We start from the raw sequence: 15,140 nt of genomic DNA, 5'->3' as shown, positions 1-15,140 counted from the left end.
GGAGTCCATATGTGCATTACAGCAATCGCGGTTCACGTGGTCGACAGTCTGCTTTTATTTGAGGTTGTTTTTCTCTTTAACCCACTCGTCGTGACATGATGGGCACAGAAACTCAACCCTTCTACCCAAAAGATGCTACTTTTATGCCAGACTTTAGACAAATCCCCTCCCACGGTGCAAAGCCTGTACCTGGATTCTTTGGTTGAGATGATAGTAGAGAGCTGATTGGCTGCCAGCCAGTCCCAAGCTTCTGCCTGTGCTGCCTCGCCTCCCAACTGCAGCTTGATGCACCTGAAATAGAGAACAGTCGTGTGGTTTTGTGATATTCTCTGCCAATCAGAAGAGAGCCAGCCGTCCAACATAATGGCGGCATGGGCAGCTACCTCCAATGGTAAGGGAGTGAGCAAACATTGGTCGCTCCCGGTGCCTGTACATAGCCCCGGTCATCGGGCGGCTTGAGTGGGGTAGGGGTGGGGGGCTTCATCTGAGCCCCAATACCTATGGGATGAGGATTTAGAAACACTCCGAGCTTGAGACTTGAGCTCCTAAGGTGGCCGAGCAGGGTCATAGTTTGAAGAGGGATGCAGTGAACAGCAGAGCTGAGCACAATCCTTACCAAGGGATGGCAAAAAGGAAAACATCTGGACTTTGCACTACGGATTCACACAGTCCAGTACACAACGGCAACACGCGGACAGTCACTCAAAAGCAAACATCACAAAGAGCACATTTTTCACATCTGCCATGGTCGACATGCCCTGCTGCTGTATTAAACTGTGGTCCTAAAGACCAAGACAGTTCGACTGGGGGCTAAATCATGATATTCACTACTACGTCCGGCAGGTGGAGCGCTGTGGACCGTCTGCTGTTGTGGGGTAAGGGGAGCAGTAGAGGCAGAACAGAGGGCAGTAAAGGATACGCACATAGTATGAATGAATGCCAGGATTTCTAGAGTGCCTGGGTGCTCCGAGGAGCGCCCCAGCGCTAGTAACAGACAAAACATTGTTGAGTGGGGCAGATGGACCAGCCCTCAGGGTACATAACGATTTCTGTAAACAAACAGCGCACATCACTATGCGAGAAAAATGGAGAGATGCCAATCTTTGCCACTAGTCGGTGACACACTGAGTGCTTCTTACATACACACACACACACACACACCATAGGTAGGAGCAACAAGCTCTTCTGCACTTACTTGAAAGCAAGTCCCTCAAACACAGGCGTAAGGTCGAGCTGGAAGGTCTGGCAGAGAGAGACCGCAGTGTCGAACAACCCAGCCTGCACCAGGAGGGCAAGGATTTCATCAGCCGCAGAGCTCCCTGTGGTACAAACCAGAGGGTCACAGACCAAGTACAAGACATTCAAATAAACACCAGAAACGACTGTCTCATTACCAGAGGCCAGGGTTCGAGAATGCAGCTGCGTCAGCACCAGTGCTACAACACAAGTCTTATTAGCCTGGCCTGTTCTATCAGTGTGAGTGCTACAACACGTCTTATTAGACTGGCCTGTTCTATCAGTGTGAGTGCTACAACACAAGTCTTATTAGACTGGTCTGTTCTATCAGTGTGAGTGCTACAACATGAGTCTTATTAGCCTGGCCTGTTCTATCTGCGTGAGTGCTTCAACACAAGTCTTATCAGACTGGCCTGTTCTATCAGTGTGAGTGCTACAACACGAGTCTTATTAGACTGGCCTGTTCTATCAGTGTGAGTGCTACAACACGAGTCTTATTAGACTGGCCTGTTCTATCAGTGTGAGTGCTACAACACGAGTCTTATTAGACTGGCCTGTTCTATCAGTGTGAGTGCTACAACACAAGTCTTATTAGACTGGTCTGTTCTATCAGTGTGAGTGCTACAACACGAGTCTTATTAGCCTGGCCTGTTCTATCAGTGTGAGTGCTACAACACGTCTTATTAGACTGGCCTGTTCTATCAGTGTGAGTGCTACAACACAAGTCTTATTAGACTGGTCTGTTCTATCAGTGTGAGTGCTACAACACGAGTCTTATTAGACTGGTCTGTTCTATCAGGGTGAGTGCTACAACACGAGTCTTATTAGACTGGTCTGTTCTATCAGGGTGAGTGCTACAACACGAGTCTTATTAGACTGGTCTGTTCTATCAGTGTGAGTGCTACAACGCGAGTCTTATTAACCTGGCATGTTCTATCAGTGTGAGTGCCACAACACGAGTCTTATTAGACTGGCCTGTTCTATCAGCGTGAGTGCTACAACACGAGTCTTATTAGACTGGCCTGTTCTATCAGCGTGAGTGCTACAACACAAGTCTTATTAGACTGATCTGTACTATCAGCGTGAGTGCTTCAACACGAGTCTTATTAGACTGATCTGTACTATCAGCGTGAGTGCTACAACACAAGTCTTATTAGACTGATCTGTTCTATCAGTGTGAGTGCTACAACATGAGTCTTATTAGACTGGCCTGTTCGATCAGCGTGCTACAACACGAGTCTTATTAGACTGGCCTGTTCTATCAGTGTGAGTGCTTCAACACGAGTCTTATTAGACTGGCCTGTTCTATCTACGTGAGTGCTTCAACACGAGTCTTATTAGACTGGCCTGTTCTATCAGTGTGAGTGCTACAACACGAGTCTTATTAGACTGGTCTGTTCTATCAGTGTGAGTGCTACAGCACAAGTCTTATTAGACTGGCCTGTTCTATCAGTGTGAGTGCTACAACACGAGTCTTATTAGACTGGCCTGTTCTATCAAGGTGAGTGCTACAACACGAGTCTTATTAGACTGGTCTGTTCTATCAGGGTGAGTGCTACAACACGAGTCTTATTAGACTGGTCTGTTCTATCAGTGTGAGTGCTACAACGCGAGTCTTATTAACCTGGCATGTTCTATCAGTGTGAGTGCCACAACACGAGTCTTATTAGACTGGCCTGTTCTATCAGCGTGAGTGCTACAACACAAGTCTTATTAGACTGATCTGTACTATCAGCGTGAGTGCTACAACATGAGTCTTATTAGACTGGCCTGTTCGATCAGCGTGCTACAACACGAGTCTTATCAGACTGGCCTGTTCTATCAGTGTGAGTGCTTCAACACGAGTCTTATTAGACTGGCCTGTTCTATCTACGTGAGTGCTTCAACACGAGTCTTATTAGACTGGCCTGTTCTATCAGTGTGAGTGCTACAACACGAGTCTTATTAGACTGGCCTGTTCTATCAGTGTGAATGCTACAACACAAGTCTTATTAGACTGGTCTCTTCTATCAGCGTGAGTGCTTCAACACAAGTCTTATTAGACTGGTCTGTTCTATCAGTGTGAGTGCTACAGCACAAGTCTTATTAGACTGGCCTGTTCTATCAGTGTGAGTGCTACAACAAGAGTCTTATTAGACTGGCCTGTTCTATCAGCGTGAGTGCTACAACACGAGTCTTATTAGACTGGCCTGTTCTATCAGCGTGAGTGCTACAACACGAGTCTTATTAGACTGGCCTGTTCTATCAGCGTGAGTGCTACAACACAAGTCTTATTAGACTGATCTGTACTATCAGCGTGAGTGCTACAACATGAGTCTTATTAGACTGGCCTGTTCGATCAGCGTGCTACAACATGAGTCTTATTATACTGGCCTGTTCTATCTACGTGAGTGCTTCAACACGAGTCTTATTAGACTGGCCTGTTCTATCAGTGTGAATGCTACAACACAAGTCTTATTAGACTGGCCTGTTCTATCAGTGTGAATGCTACAACACAAGTCTTATTAGACTGGTCTGTTCTATCAGTGTGAGTGCTACAGGACAAGTCTTATTAGACTGGCCTGTTCTATCAGTGTGAGTGCTACAACACGAGTCTTATTAGACTGGCCTGTTCTATCAGGGTGAGTGCTACAACACGAGTCTTATTAGACTGGTCTGTTCTATCAGGGTGAGTGCTACAACACGAGTCTTATTAGACTGGTCTGTTCTATCAGTGTGAGTGCTACAACGCGAGTCTTATTAACCTGGCATGTTCTATCAGTGTGAGTGCCACAACACGAGTCTTATTAGACTGGCCTGTTCTATCAGCGTGAGTGCTACAACACAAGTCTTATTAGACTGATCTGTACTATCAGCGTGAGTGCTACAACATGAGTCTTATTAGACTGGCCTGTTCGATCAGCGTGCTACAACACGAGTCTTGTCAGACTGGCCTGTTCTATCAGTGTGAGTGCTTCAGCACGAGTCTTATTAGACTGGCCTGTTCTATCTACGTGAGTGCTTCAACACGAGTCTTATTAGACTGGCCTGTTCTATCAGTGTGAGTGCTACAACACGAGTCTTATTAGACTGGCCTGTTCTATCAGTGTGAATGCTACAACACAAGTCTTATTAGACTGGTCTCTTCTATCAGCGTGAGTGCTTCAACACAAGTCTTATTAGACTGGTCTGTTCTATCAGTGTGAGTGCTACAGCACAAGTCTTATTAGACTGGCCTGTTCTATCAGTGTGAGTGCTACAACACGAGTCTTATTAGACTGGCCTGTTCTATCAGGGTGAGTGCTACAACACGAGTCTTATTAGACTGGTCTGTTCTATCAGGGTGAGTGCTACAACACGAGTCTTATTAGACTGGTCTGTTCTATCAGTGTGAGTGCTACAACGCGAGTCTTATTAACCTGGCATGTTCTATCAGTGTGAGTGCCACAACAAGAGTCTTATTAGACTGGCCTGTTCTATCAGCGTGAGTGCTACAACACGAGTCTTATTAGACTGGCCTGTTCTATCAGCGTGAGTGCTACAACACAAGTCTTATTAGAGTGATCTGTACTATCAGCGTGAGTGCTACAACATGAGTCTTATTAGACTGGCCTGTTCGATCAGCGTGCTACAACACGAGTCTTATTAGACTGATCTGTTCTATCAGTGTGAGTGCTTCAACACAAGTCTTATTAGACTGGCCTGTTCTATCAGTGTGAGTGCTACAACACGTCTTCTTAGACTGATCTGTACCATCAGCGCAAGGGTTACAACAAGAGATTCCTGTTCAACTGCCCTGAACAAATGCTCTGTGCTTTCAGTGCGAGTGATACATCAAGAGATGAAGGTTACAAAGCCTGTGTGGAACAGCCCAATACATGTGTAATGGTCACAGGATAGGTTAAGCTTTTAATACTGGGAAAGAACATAGCCCATTTGTACCCCATTAAAGATCTCAACTTGTCCTGTGTAGTTCTTCTCCCGCATGACGTTGCACCTGGTGTCCTGTATGCATTCTGTCAAGAGATACACTAATCAGGATGACCTTTGTCCTGCTCATGGTGTCAAAAGATGCACTCTCCTCCAGACGGCAGCTGTACAAGTTACATTTATTGTGGTCAGAGCGTAATGTTCATGTGCCCGTCCTGAAACTAGTATTTAAGTGAGAGTAAACAATGTGCCTCAACCCAGTCGATCAACTGCTTCAATTCTTGGGGTTTGTACAACGTTCTTTCTAGAAAATGTACTGTAGCAAGACACCCTTTTCCATGATGGCAGCACCGTCCACTATACCAGAGTCAATGGTTCACTACTGGGCCTAGGTTATGCGAAGACCTACATGAAGCCAAACAACGAGACTACTTCTGTAGACTTCAACCCCCCTGCATGCCGCCAGCATAGAGGTCGCGTACATGTGAAGACCAGATCTTGACCCCACCAGGTAGGTCGCCCCCCCTCCGCACAGCACCGCCTGTGCCTCATCCCTGGTGGCCAGTGGTAGGCAGTAGGTAGGTTTGTTCATCCTCCGTTTTATTGCTTTTATTGTACTGCCTTCATTTTCATTGTTGTGTCTGTGACTGCTATTGTCTGTCTTCCCCCGCAGCCTGTACGAGATCCGTGCCCATTTTTTTTCCCTCTGTTCCCCTCGCTGCCCCCGTGCCTCTCTGCCCGTTCTGCCTTCTGTTCTTAGCTGCCCCTGTATTTCTGTATTCTGTATTTTGCCTCTGTGCCACTAGTTTTTCCATCGTTTTTGTGCCCCTTCTGCATTCTGTGCCACTCGTTTTTTGTGCTTTTTTGCCCTCTGTGCCACTCGTTTTTGTGCCCTTTTGCCTTCTGTTCCACTCATTTTTGTGCCCTTTTGCCTTCTGTTCCACTCGTTTTTTGTGCCCTTCTGCGCCACTCGTTTTCCCCTTGTTTTTGTGCCCCTTTTGCCTTGTTCTACTCGTTTTTTGTGCCCTTCTGCCCTCTGTTCCACTAGTTTTTTTGTGCCCTTCTGCCCTCTGTGCCACTCGTTTTTCCCTCATTTTTGTGCCCTTTTGCCTTCTGTTCCACTCGTTTTTGTGCCCTTTTGCCCTCTGTGCCACTCATTTTTCCCTCGATGTTGTGCCTCTTTTTTCTTCTGTTATCTTTGTTGTCCCTCACCGCCCTCGCCGCTGCGTCCCCGCCCCCCTGACTGCCCACTGTCCATTCACTGCCCCCGCCTCCTGCCTCCCAGCTGCTCCTCCCTCCCACCTCCCCATATATGCCGGCCGCGCCGCTGGCGTGCCAAAGCCGCGCTTAAGGCAAGCCCGTCTGCGCCTGTCCGGGCCAGGACCGCGCCCAGCAACAGAACCCCTGGCACCCGCCACGAGGACGGCCGCCACTACGACGCCAGCACTCTGCATGCTCTCAACTCCAGACGGAGCCACAACTGCTTCAAGGCTGCCCTGAAACGCACACACGGCCCCTTCACCTGCCGGAACTGCAGCTACACCAGACTCAGAGCCGATGAACCACCCGCCAAGAAAGACCCCAACCACCTCCGATGCATACTATTGAACAGCCGCTCCGCACGCAAGCACGTCGTCTAGCTCTGGGACCTGCTCGACACAACTTCCCCGGACGTCGCCTTCTTGACAGAGACCTGGTTTAACGAATCCTCCGAACCCGACATCGCCACAGCCATCCCAGACGGCTACAAGATCACCCGCAGAGACCGCACCAACGGAGTCGGAGAAGGAATCGCCATTGTCCACAAGAACAGCATCAGGGTCTTTACTAGCACCGTCGACGCACTCAGCACTGCCGAACATATTCATTTCCAGATCCACACAGACCCTAACTCCACCCTCAGAGGTACCCTTGTCTACCGACCCCCCAGACCCCACCCCTAGTTCCGCGACTCCATCGCCGACTTGATCAGCATGCACGCCCTGGCCTCCACCGACTACATCCTCCTCGGAGACCTGAACTTTCACCTTGAGAACAACACCGACAACTCCACAACCCTGATCGAAACCTCGGACTGAAGCAACTTGTCACAACGCCAACTCACTCCGCCAGCCACACGCTCGACCCTGTCTTCTCAAGCCCGCACGTCTCCGTCAGCCACACCACCGAACTCCTCTGGACCGACCACAGCTGCATCCACTTCGCCTTCCAGAAACCCACCACGCCCCGCTGAAGAAACCCCCCCACAGAGACACCAGCAAGAGGGCCAGCTGGTTCACCCCAGAACTCCTAGCCTCCAAGCAAGCCTGCTGGAAACTAGAGAAAAAATGGCACAGTGAACAAACTCCGGACAGCCACGCAGCACACAAGGATGCCATCCGCAACCACCACCACCTCATCAGGGCGGCCAAGAGGACCTCCTTCAAAGACCGCCTCGCCAACAACGCACACAATAGCAAGGAGCTCTTCAACCCCAGCTCCAACACCGACATCCCGCCGTCGCAAGCCCTGTGCGACTCCCTCACCACCTTCTTCCACCGCAAGATAGATATCCATGACCGCTTCAACACCCAGACAGCAACACAACAGACCCTCCGCACACCATTGACCACGACCCCCTGCTAGCCTGGGCCAGCATGAGCATCTATGACAACGTCAAGACCATGCTCACAATCCACTCCGGCTCTCCGTCAGACCCTTTCCAGCACCACGTCTTCAATAGAGCAAGCAGCTCCATCGCAACCCACCCCACGTCATCTGTCATGTATTCCTATAGGTTCTGAATCGATCCCCCTATTCCTGACCCTATTCTGGTTAAACTAACTATCAAGTTAACTAACAGTCAGCCCATGAGGCAAGAAAACCCCCATGATGCAGATACCGTTATCTGACGCAGTCACACTACGGCACAGGAACGTGTTATCTGATTAGGTCATAACGCTTGAGATCTAATTAGACAAGCGACATTCCTCCAGCCCCTGATAAGGCATACGACGTTCTCATAACAAATCAAACCTATGACAACCTGGAAAATCCGTGCGGCCATTGTTTTGATTTCACAGAGAACTTTAGTAAAGAATGTGCCAACGAGCAAGTCGTATGACATCTTTATTGACGTATCTATGTCCATCCTTACGTCAATCTCGGCACCTTTAAGGTATAAATATTGCCGACCTTGCCCTATGCAAACACACGCGTGGTGACAAGACGGAGCAGCCACACTTGCCGAAGCCGAGAGCAGAAGCAGACCCCGCTGGCAGCAGCCCCGCCTTCCTGACGCGCTGAGAGACGCGCTGCTATCTCAAGCCGAGAGACCCAGCACCGGCGCTTCTGGGCAGCCCTCGCAGGCAGCCTGGAATATCGAGAGCAGAGAAAGATACCATTCCTCATTCATCCTAAATTCCAGGTACAGAACTGAATAACCCCTCACAGAGAATTCTTTAGTTATTCACTTGGCAAAAACAAACTTAACTTAAACTGTAACTTTCTATTCCCGCCCACGCATTAGACTTAGGTCAGGTACACGGGGTAGGCGTATTTAGAAACACCAGTTGAGTACGTTTAGTCAAATGTATATGTGTATGTAAATATATTTTAATCATTTAAAACATCATATGGCTCAGAAACCATATCAATGTTTTTACAGTATTATTTTATACTATTGCTTTTAATGTATGCACTTTACTTAACTATAAGTATTGCAATAATATCGATCCATTTCTCATGTATGAGAAAAGAGACTGATCAATAAATAACACCTTTTTATTGAACACGCCCGTCTCTTCCTTTTCTCTACATTCTGATGAGACTAAGAATGCACGTACTGACTGAGTAAAATAATTGCCTTGTGCTCACACGACTCTTGAGATTGACTCTTGATTAGGGGAGAGCAAAGTTGTCATGTTCTATGGTTGTCAGAAACTAAATCCCTTCTTGTCTAATCAGGGGAGTTAATTCCTTCCTTGAACATTCGAGAAAGTTTCTAGCGAACTCTGAGCTTAGCTGGCAAACCCAAAAATTAAGTCTAGTATCGACAGTAGTAGACCTAGTTAACGTCTGGCCTAGGCCTTTACTGCTGTAGGTATTATTCCAATGCGCAGAGCCTATTGGGAAAATAGGAGCTACACTACAATCAATCTCTCCCTCGAGACCGCGACCTTCCCAGAGATCTGTGAACACGCCGAGATCAACGCCCTACTCAAAAAACCTAAGGCAGACCCAAGAGACCTCAAGAACTTCCGGCCCATCTCTCTGCTCCCCTTCCCGGCCAAGGTCATCGGGAAAACCGTCAACAGACAGCTAGCCTGATACCTCGAAGAAAACAGAATCCTAGACCCTTCCCAGTCAGGGTTCCGCAGCAACCACAGCACCGAGATTGCCCTCATTGCCGCCACAGACTACATTAGGATCCTGCTGGACAACGGCGAGACCCGCAGCACTCATCCTCCTAGACTTCTCTGCCGCCTTCGACACAGTCTGCCACCGCACACTACGCGCACACCTCAGGGATCCGAGACAAGGCTCTGGATTGGACCACCTCCTTCCTCTCCGGCAGAATCCAGAGCGTCCACCTCTCCATTCCGTTTCAAAGCCTCCGAGATCATCTACGGCGTACCCCATTGATCCTCCCTCAGCCCAACGCTGTTCAACATCTACATGGCCCCGCTCGCACACGTACCCAGACAGCACGACCTCAACATATACTCCTACGCCGACGACACCCAGCTGATCCTCTCCCTCACCAAGGACCCCAGCACCGCCAAAGCCAACCTCCATGAAGGAATGAAGGCTGTCGCCGACTGGATGAAGACCAGCAGTCTGAAGCTGAACTCAGACAAGACGGAGGTCCTCATCCTCGGCTCCAACCCTTCAGCCTGGGACGACTCCTGGTGGCCGACGGCACTGTGGGCAACCCCGACACCCACCGACCACGCACGCAAACTGGGAATCATCCTCGACTCAATGCTCTCAATGACCAAGCAAGTCAACGCCGTCTCCGCCTCCTGCTTCAACACCCTCCGCATGCTCCGCAGGATCTACAGATGGATCCCGACAGATACAAGAAAGACAGTCACCCAGGCCCTCGTCAGCAGCAGACTAGACTACGGAAACACCCTCTACGCGGGAGCCCCGACCAAGCTCAAACGACTACAACGCATCCAAAATGCCTAGGCACGACTGATCCTCTACGTACCACGCCACGGCCACATCACCCCCCCCCCCCACCTGAGAAACATGCACTGGCTCCCCATCAAAAAGAGGATATCCTTCAAGCTCCTCACCCACGTACACAAGGCACTCCAGAAGACCAGCCCAGCCTACCTCAACAGACGGCTCTCCTTCATCCCCAACCGCCAGCTACGCTCCGCCGACCTCTCACTCGCCACTGTCCCACGCATCTGAAGAACAACCACTGGTGGGAGATCCTTCTCCCACCTCGCCGCCAAGACATGGAACACCCTCCCACTGAGCCTTCGACAGACCCACGACCTGCTGACCTTCAGGAGGATACTCAAGACCTGGCTGTTCGATCAGTAGCACCCCCACCCCCCACCCACCCAGCGCCTTGAGACCCTCGCGGGTATGTAGCACGCTTTACAAGTGATGGATTGATTAATCTCAAAGGAAAGCGTCCAATCGAACCAAAGTGTAGTGTATGAAGAACCTTGCCTCACCAAGCAGCAAAGGCTTCTGTTCTTCAGCTTCATAGTCTTAAATGGTTTTGCCCAAAGCTCTGACTCATGTAGCATACATTTGTTGGTAACAAACTTATGTGAAGATTTTAAACACCTAATTTCTGCCTCATTCTCACAGTCTGTGCCAAAAACTTGTAAAACTACTTTCTTGCTGGCCCGGGCCTTCACCAAACAATGCATCCCGCATTTTCCAACATTATTCTCTCCTTATGGGCCAAGAATCCTGCAAGTGCCCCTGGGAAGGCTGGACACAAACTGTGAGCCGGGCAGATGTTTCCCAATATCTATAATGAGAAACTGACGGCCTCAGTAACTGATTGCTCGATAAAAGTGATATAACAAAACCCTTCATCAATTCCGCTCTTCATTTCAGTATCCACACCCGTACATTTAACTCTTCCAGCCCTATTTCTGTTCAGAGCACCAACACTTGCAAAAACAGTCACTTAAGTGGAGTGAGATCTTTTACGAGCACCCGTCCAACACAGGCCCTTCGTTGGCTTTATAGCATTCCTTCAGATTGTGTGCTTCAAGCAAAACAATTGTTTTAGTTCTTATGTCTTCAAGTTGAACTAAATGATATCAATGTTGTCAGCCCAGTTTCTGTGCCACATTTCTAAATGAATTCGAACCTGCAACAGCAGCTGTGGATGGGTCCTGCTGGGCCAGCGTCAGGCGCGTACGAGCGAGCACATACTCTTTCTCCAGGTCCCGCAGCTCCAGAATCTCGATCTGCCGCATACCTATGCACATGGGAAAGAGGTAAATGTCCACGCAATCGATCACCAAGTCCAATCAGAACATGCGTTGTCATAGGTTATGAGCTGAATGTGCAACTAAGGAAGGGAACTTAGTCAGGCAAATACAAGAGCCTTAATGGGAGGGACAGTCTGATGGCTGCAACTGCGAAGGGGCGACAACGAAGGCACACTCTGGGCACTAGGGTCAGTGGAAGACTTACTTGGCATTGTCGTCTCTCCATCATGGCTTCGCTTGGGGGACGATCCTGGTCGTTCACTCTAAAATAAGAACATATCATTTACTGACCTAGAAAGAATGACCACAGACGTTAACCCCTTCAGCGCTAATGACAAGGGTAACTCGTCATGGACTTTCCATTGATTTCAATGGAAAGTCAATGGAACCCCTCGCACACCCCTTAGCAGCCAAGTGGTTAAAGTAATATGTATCAAAAGCCACATAACTAGACACTGCACTGGACGCAGGAAAGAATTAAAGGTGACGCAGACAGCAGAGTACATGAGGCCAGAATAAGTATCATTCCCTCAAGATCTGGGCTTAGTACATTTTGGCCGACAGAGGCTCCTTGAACAACACACATCCAGCCTCGTACGCAGCAGTCAATGTCGTGCCCATAAAATAAACCGGCTCATCTCACAAAAACTCTGGATCTGCGCCACGTTCAGCAAGCACTCAATCCGAGAGCGGCCTCAGCTGCAACCTTCAACTCCTGGTGAAAGTGTAGAAGCACGGTTCACATATACAAGGCATACATTGTTGTGGGATCCTGCACCTGAGCAGTACTATTCGCGGTTTATAAATATGAGTATTAACGAAGATCCCTTAATAGAGAACCTGACAGTCACAGGAGAGGCGGACACAAACAGACCAATACGTTGGTGTGGGGCTCCTTTACTCACTGTTGGCCGCACAATTCACCACCTAAAATAGAACTTGAATCCTTCACTTTGAGAAGCAGTAGGCAACATTAGTTTTCCAAGAGTACCTACAAATAGACAACTGATGCAGACAAATGTGCTTAGCTATCAGTACCGTGGACAAAACCGGGCACCCAAGCAGGTTCTACACTGATGAGGCCAAACATGGTATTTGAGGATCCTGCCGAAGTGATTCATCATATTTTGTACTTTTTTAACTGTTATGAATATCTTTTATGGCTTTGATTGGCCGAAATAAGTTCAATGAATGAATGAATGATTCATCATGCGAGGCAAGCCTTCTGTGGGGAAACCATGACACGGCTAGGAATGACGTGAATAGAAGGGAAATTGCAATAAAACAGCCGGCCACACAAGTGCCCATAGCCAGCAGAATGTCCAGTTCTGGTTAAAACCAAACTATTAACATAAGCATTTTAGGATTATTCTTTGGGGGAATAAATTTAATGTTGTGAATCTGAAGAAAATACAGTAAAAGACATTTATTGAACCTGACGCATGGAAAGGTTATGTACTTTTAACCCTAATGGTCCATTACTCGAATACTCGTTGAAGCCAAACCTACGACAGCTCTGCCCATGTGCGGGATCCAGACGCAACTGTCCTTTTAAACGGAATCTTTTAAGGAATACACAGTCCAGTTCAGTTTCAAGGGTTCTTTATCAAAGAAAAAGCAAATGAATTTCAGTTAATGTATCCTGACACGCGATGCCTTTTCTTGCATCTGTACAAAGTGGGCATTTTGAAAAGGATTAAGTTACTTACTCTGTAGACATCTATTCATAGCACGTCGTGCTGTAGATTCACACGCCGTGCAGACACACCTGCTGTACATACTCCTGCCATATACTGTTCGGCTCAGACATCTGCAACTTGTTTTTCTTTGAAGAAGTTTTTCGAACCACGAGACTTTATGGCTCCTCTCCTGACCATGCATTGTAAGTGTAAATAGCGAGAATACGTACAATACAGAAACTATTTAAAAGAATCTCTGGGACAATCCAGGACTTCCGGCGAGGTGGGGGGGCACATATGAATCTGTCTTTGGTGAGTGCGTCCCTGCTCGGAAGTGGGCGTTTGGGAACGTCCCCTTCCTTGCTGCCTACGGACGGACTGGTGTGATTTGTGTTTATAAAGCCTCCACGACCTTTGCTTTTTCAGTATCTTTTTATATCTTTGAGCAGAATAAATGCTCGCCATCAAAATGAACCGTTCGTAGGAACTGCCGCTGTTTGAATCCTGAAATGTGCAGCCAAGCACGCCGGCCTAAAATGACAGCTATATCTATACCTCTTGCTGAGGTATCAGCAGCATCGAGCGCGCACCTAACCGTTGTAAGAAAGTGCTGTCTTTCTGCATGGTTGCCCCTACTCTTTGCTGAATTGCTGATGTACTTTGACTGAGTGTGTCCTGGGCTCCTGCCAAACAGGTGCCCAGGGCCTATATTCTTTCCCTAAACTGCATTAAAAACAAAACCCAATTGGCATCTCTGGCCACAGGTCAGCCCCTAGTAAATGGTACCACAGGTACCCAGGGCATGGTGACCAGAGAAGACCCCTAAGGGCTGCAGCACTGATTGTGCCACCCTCAGGGGCCCTGTACCCTGACATTCACACACTGCCCTTGCAGGCTGTGCGTTTTGGTGCAGAACAAAGTAAAGAGTCATCATGGCACACATCGCTGTGTAAAAACAACAGTTGATGGACAGAATGCAGAACAATGTCATACATTCACCCCAGTACAGAGATCTGGGCCTAAATCCATCGTTTTTTTGCACTCCACCACCCCAGTTCAGACATGGCCATATGCAAATCAGCCTTGACCCTGTGCCTCATGGGAACAGTCCAGCCCGAACTGCCAAGCCATGTCTTTCCTGGACCGGAGTCAAGCATCCTAGGACCGGTTTCTGGCTATCAGCTGTCTTCAGCCAGGATAGCTTGACACCAGTGGTGTGGAGAGCATGGGACTCACGTCTGAGCCTACCCGTCCCACTCAGGGTGACAAATGCAAAAACAAGAGTTGATGGACAGAATGCAGAACAAACCACTGCCCTGGCATGGATCAGTCACCCTTCTAGCTGGGTGCCCTATGCAAGTGGTGTGGGCACGGGTGCATGAGCCCTGCGCCCCTACAGTACCAGGTCCATTCCTGGGCACTGTAAGTGCAGTGCTGCCATTAAGAGTATATGGTGCTGGGAGGTTGTCATTACGAACTCCACAGCACCATAATGGCTACACTGAAGACTGAGAAGTTTGGTATCAAACTTCTCAGCACCATAAACCAGCACTGGTGCCAGTGTGGGATTTAATAAAAAATGCACACAGAGGGCATCTTAGAGATGCCCTCTGAAAACGACCTACCACTAGTGTACAGGCTGAGTGGCTGCTTTCAGCTGCTACTACCAGACATGTTTCTGGACACCTGGGTTGAGAGCCTGCTGCTCTCGGGGGCCTGAAACAATGCACATCCTGGGACGAGGTGCCAAGCCTCCTCTCCCAGGATGGGCAGGGTTCACAAAGGAGAAGCTTCAAAGGCATGCCTTCTTTGTGAGCTTCCCCAGGCCACTTGCTGCTTTCAGCAACTGGTCCCCACTGGTTCT

General features: G+C 48.7%; 1 protein-coding gene across 1 annotated transcript in view; it reads right to left on the bottom strand.

The window, feature by feature from the left end:
* NUP160 (nucleoporin 160) overlaps positions 1-15,140 on the bottom strand; it is a 289,550-nt gene that overhangs the window by 40,694 nt on the left and 233,716 nt on the right. The window contains exons 29-32 of the mRNA XM_078684503.1: positions 11,803-11,860; positions 11,474-11,584; positions 1,196-1,319; positions 190-291 (exon numbers count right to left, since the gene is read on the bottom strand). Coding sequence (XP_078540629.1) covers positions 190-291; positions 1,196-1,319; positions 11,474-11,584; positions 11,803-11,860 — 395 coding nt within the window. The remainder of the gene's footprint in view (positions 1-189; positions 292-1,195; positions 1,320-11,473; positions 11,585-11,802; positions 11,861-15,140) is intronic.

Source organism: Lissotriton helveticus, chromosome 3_2 (assembly GCF_964261635.1).
Source record: "Lissotriton helveticus chromosome 3_2, aLisHel1.1, whole genome shotgun sequence".
NCBI classification, from domain to species: Eukaryota; Metazoa; Chordata; class Amphibia; order Caudata; family Salamandridae; genus Lissotriton; species Lissotriton helveticus.
Note: the sequence above shows the minus strand (reverse complement) of the source record. Positions and strands in the feature narration are given on the sequence as shown.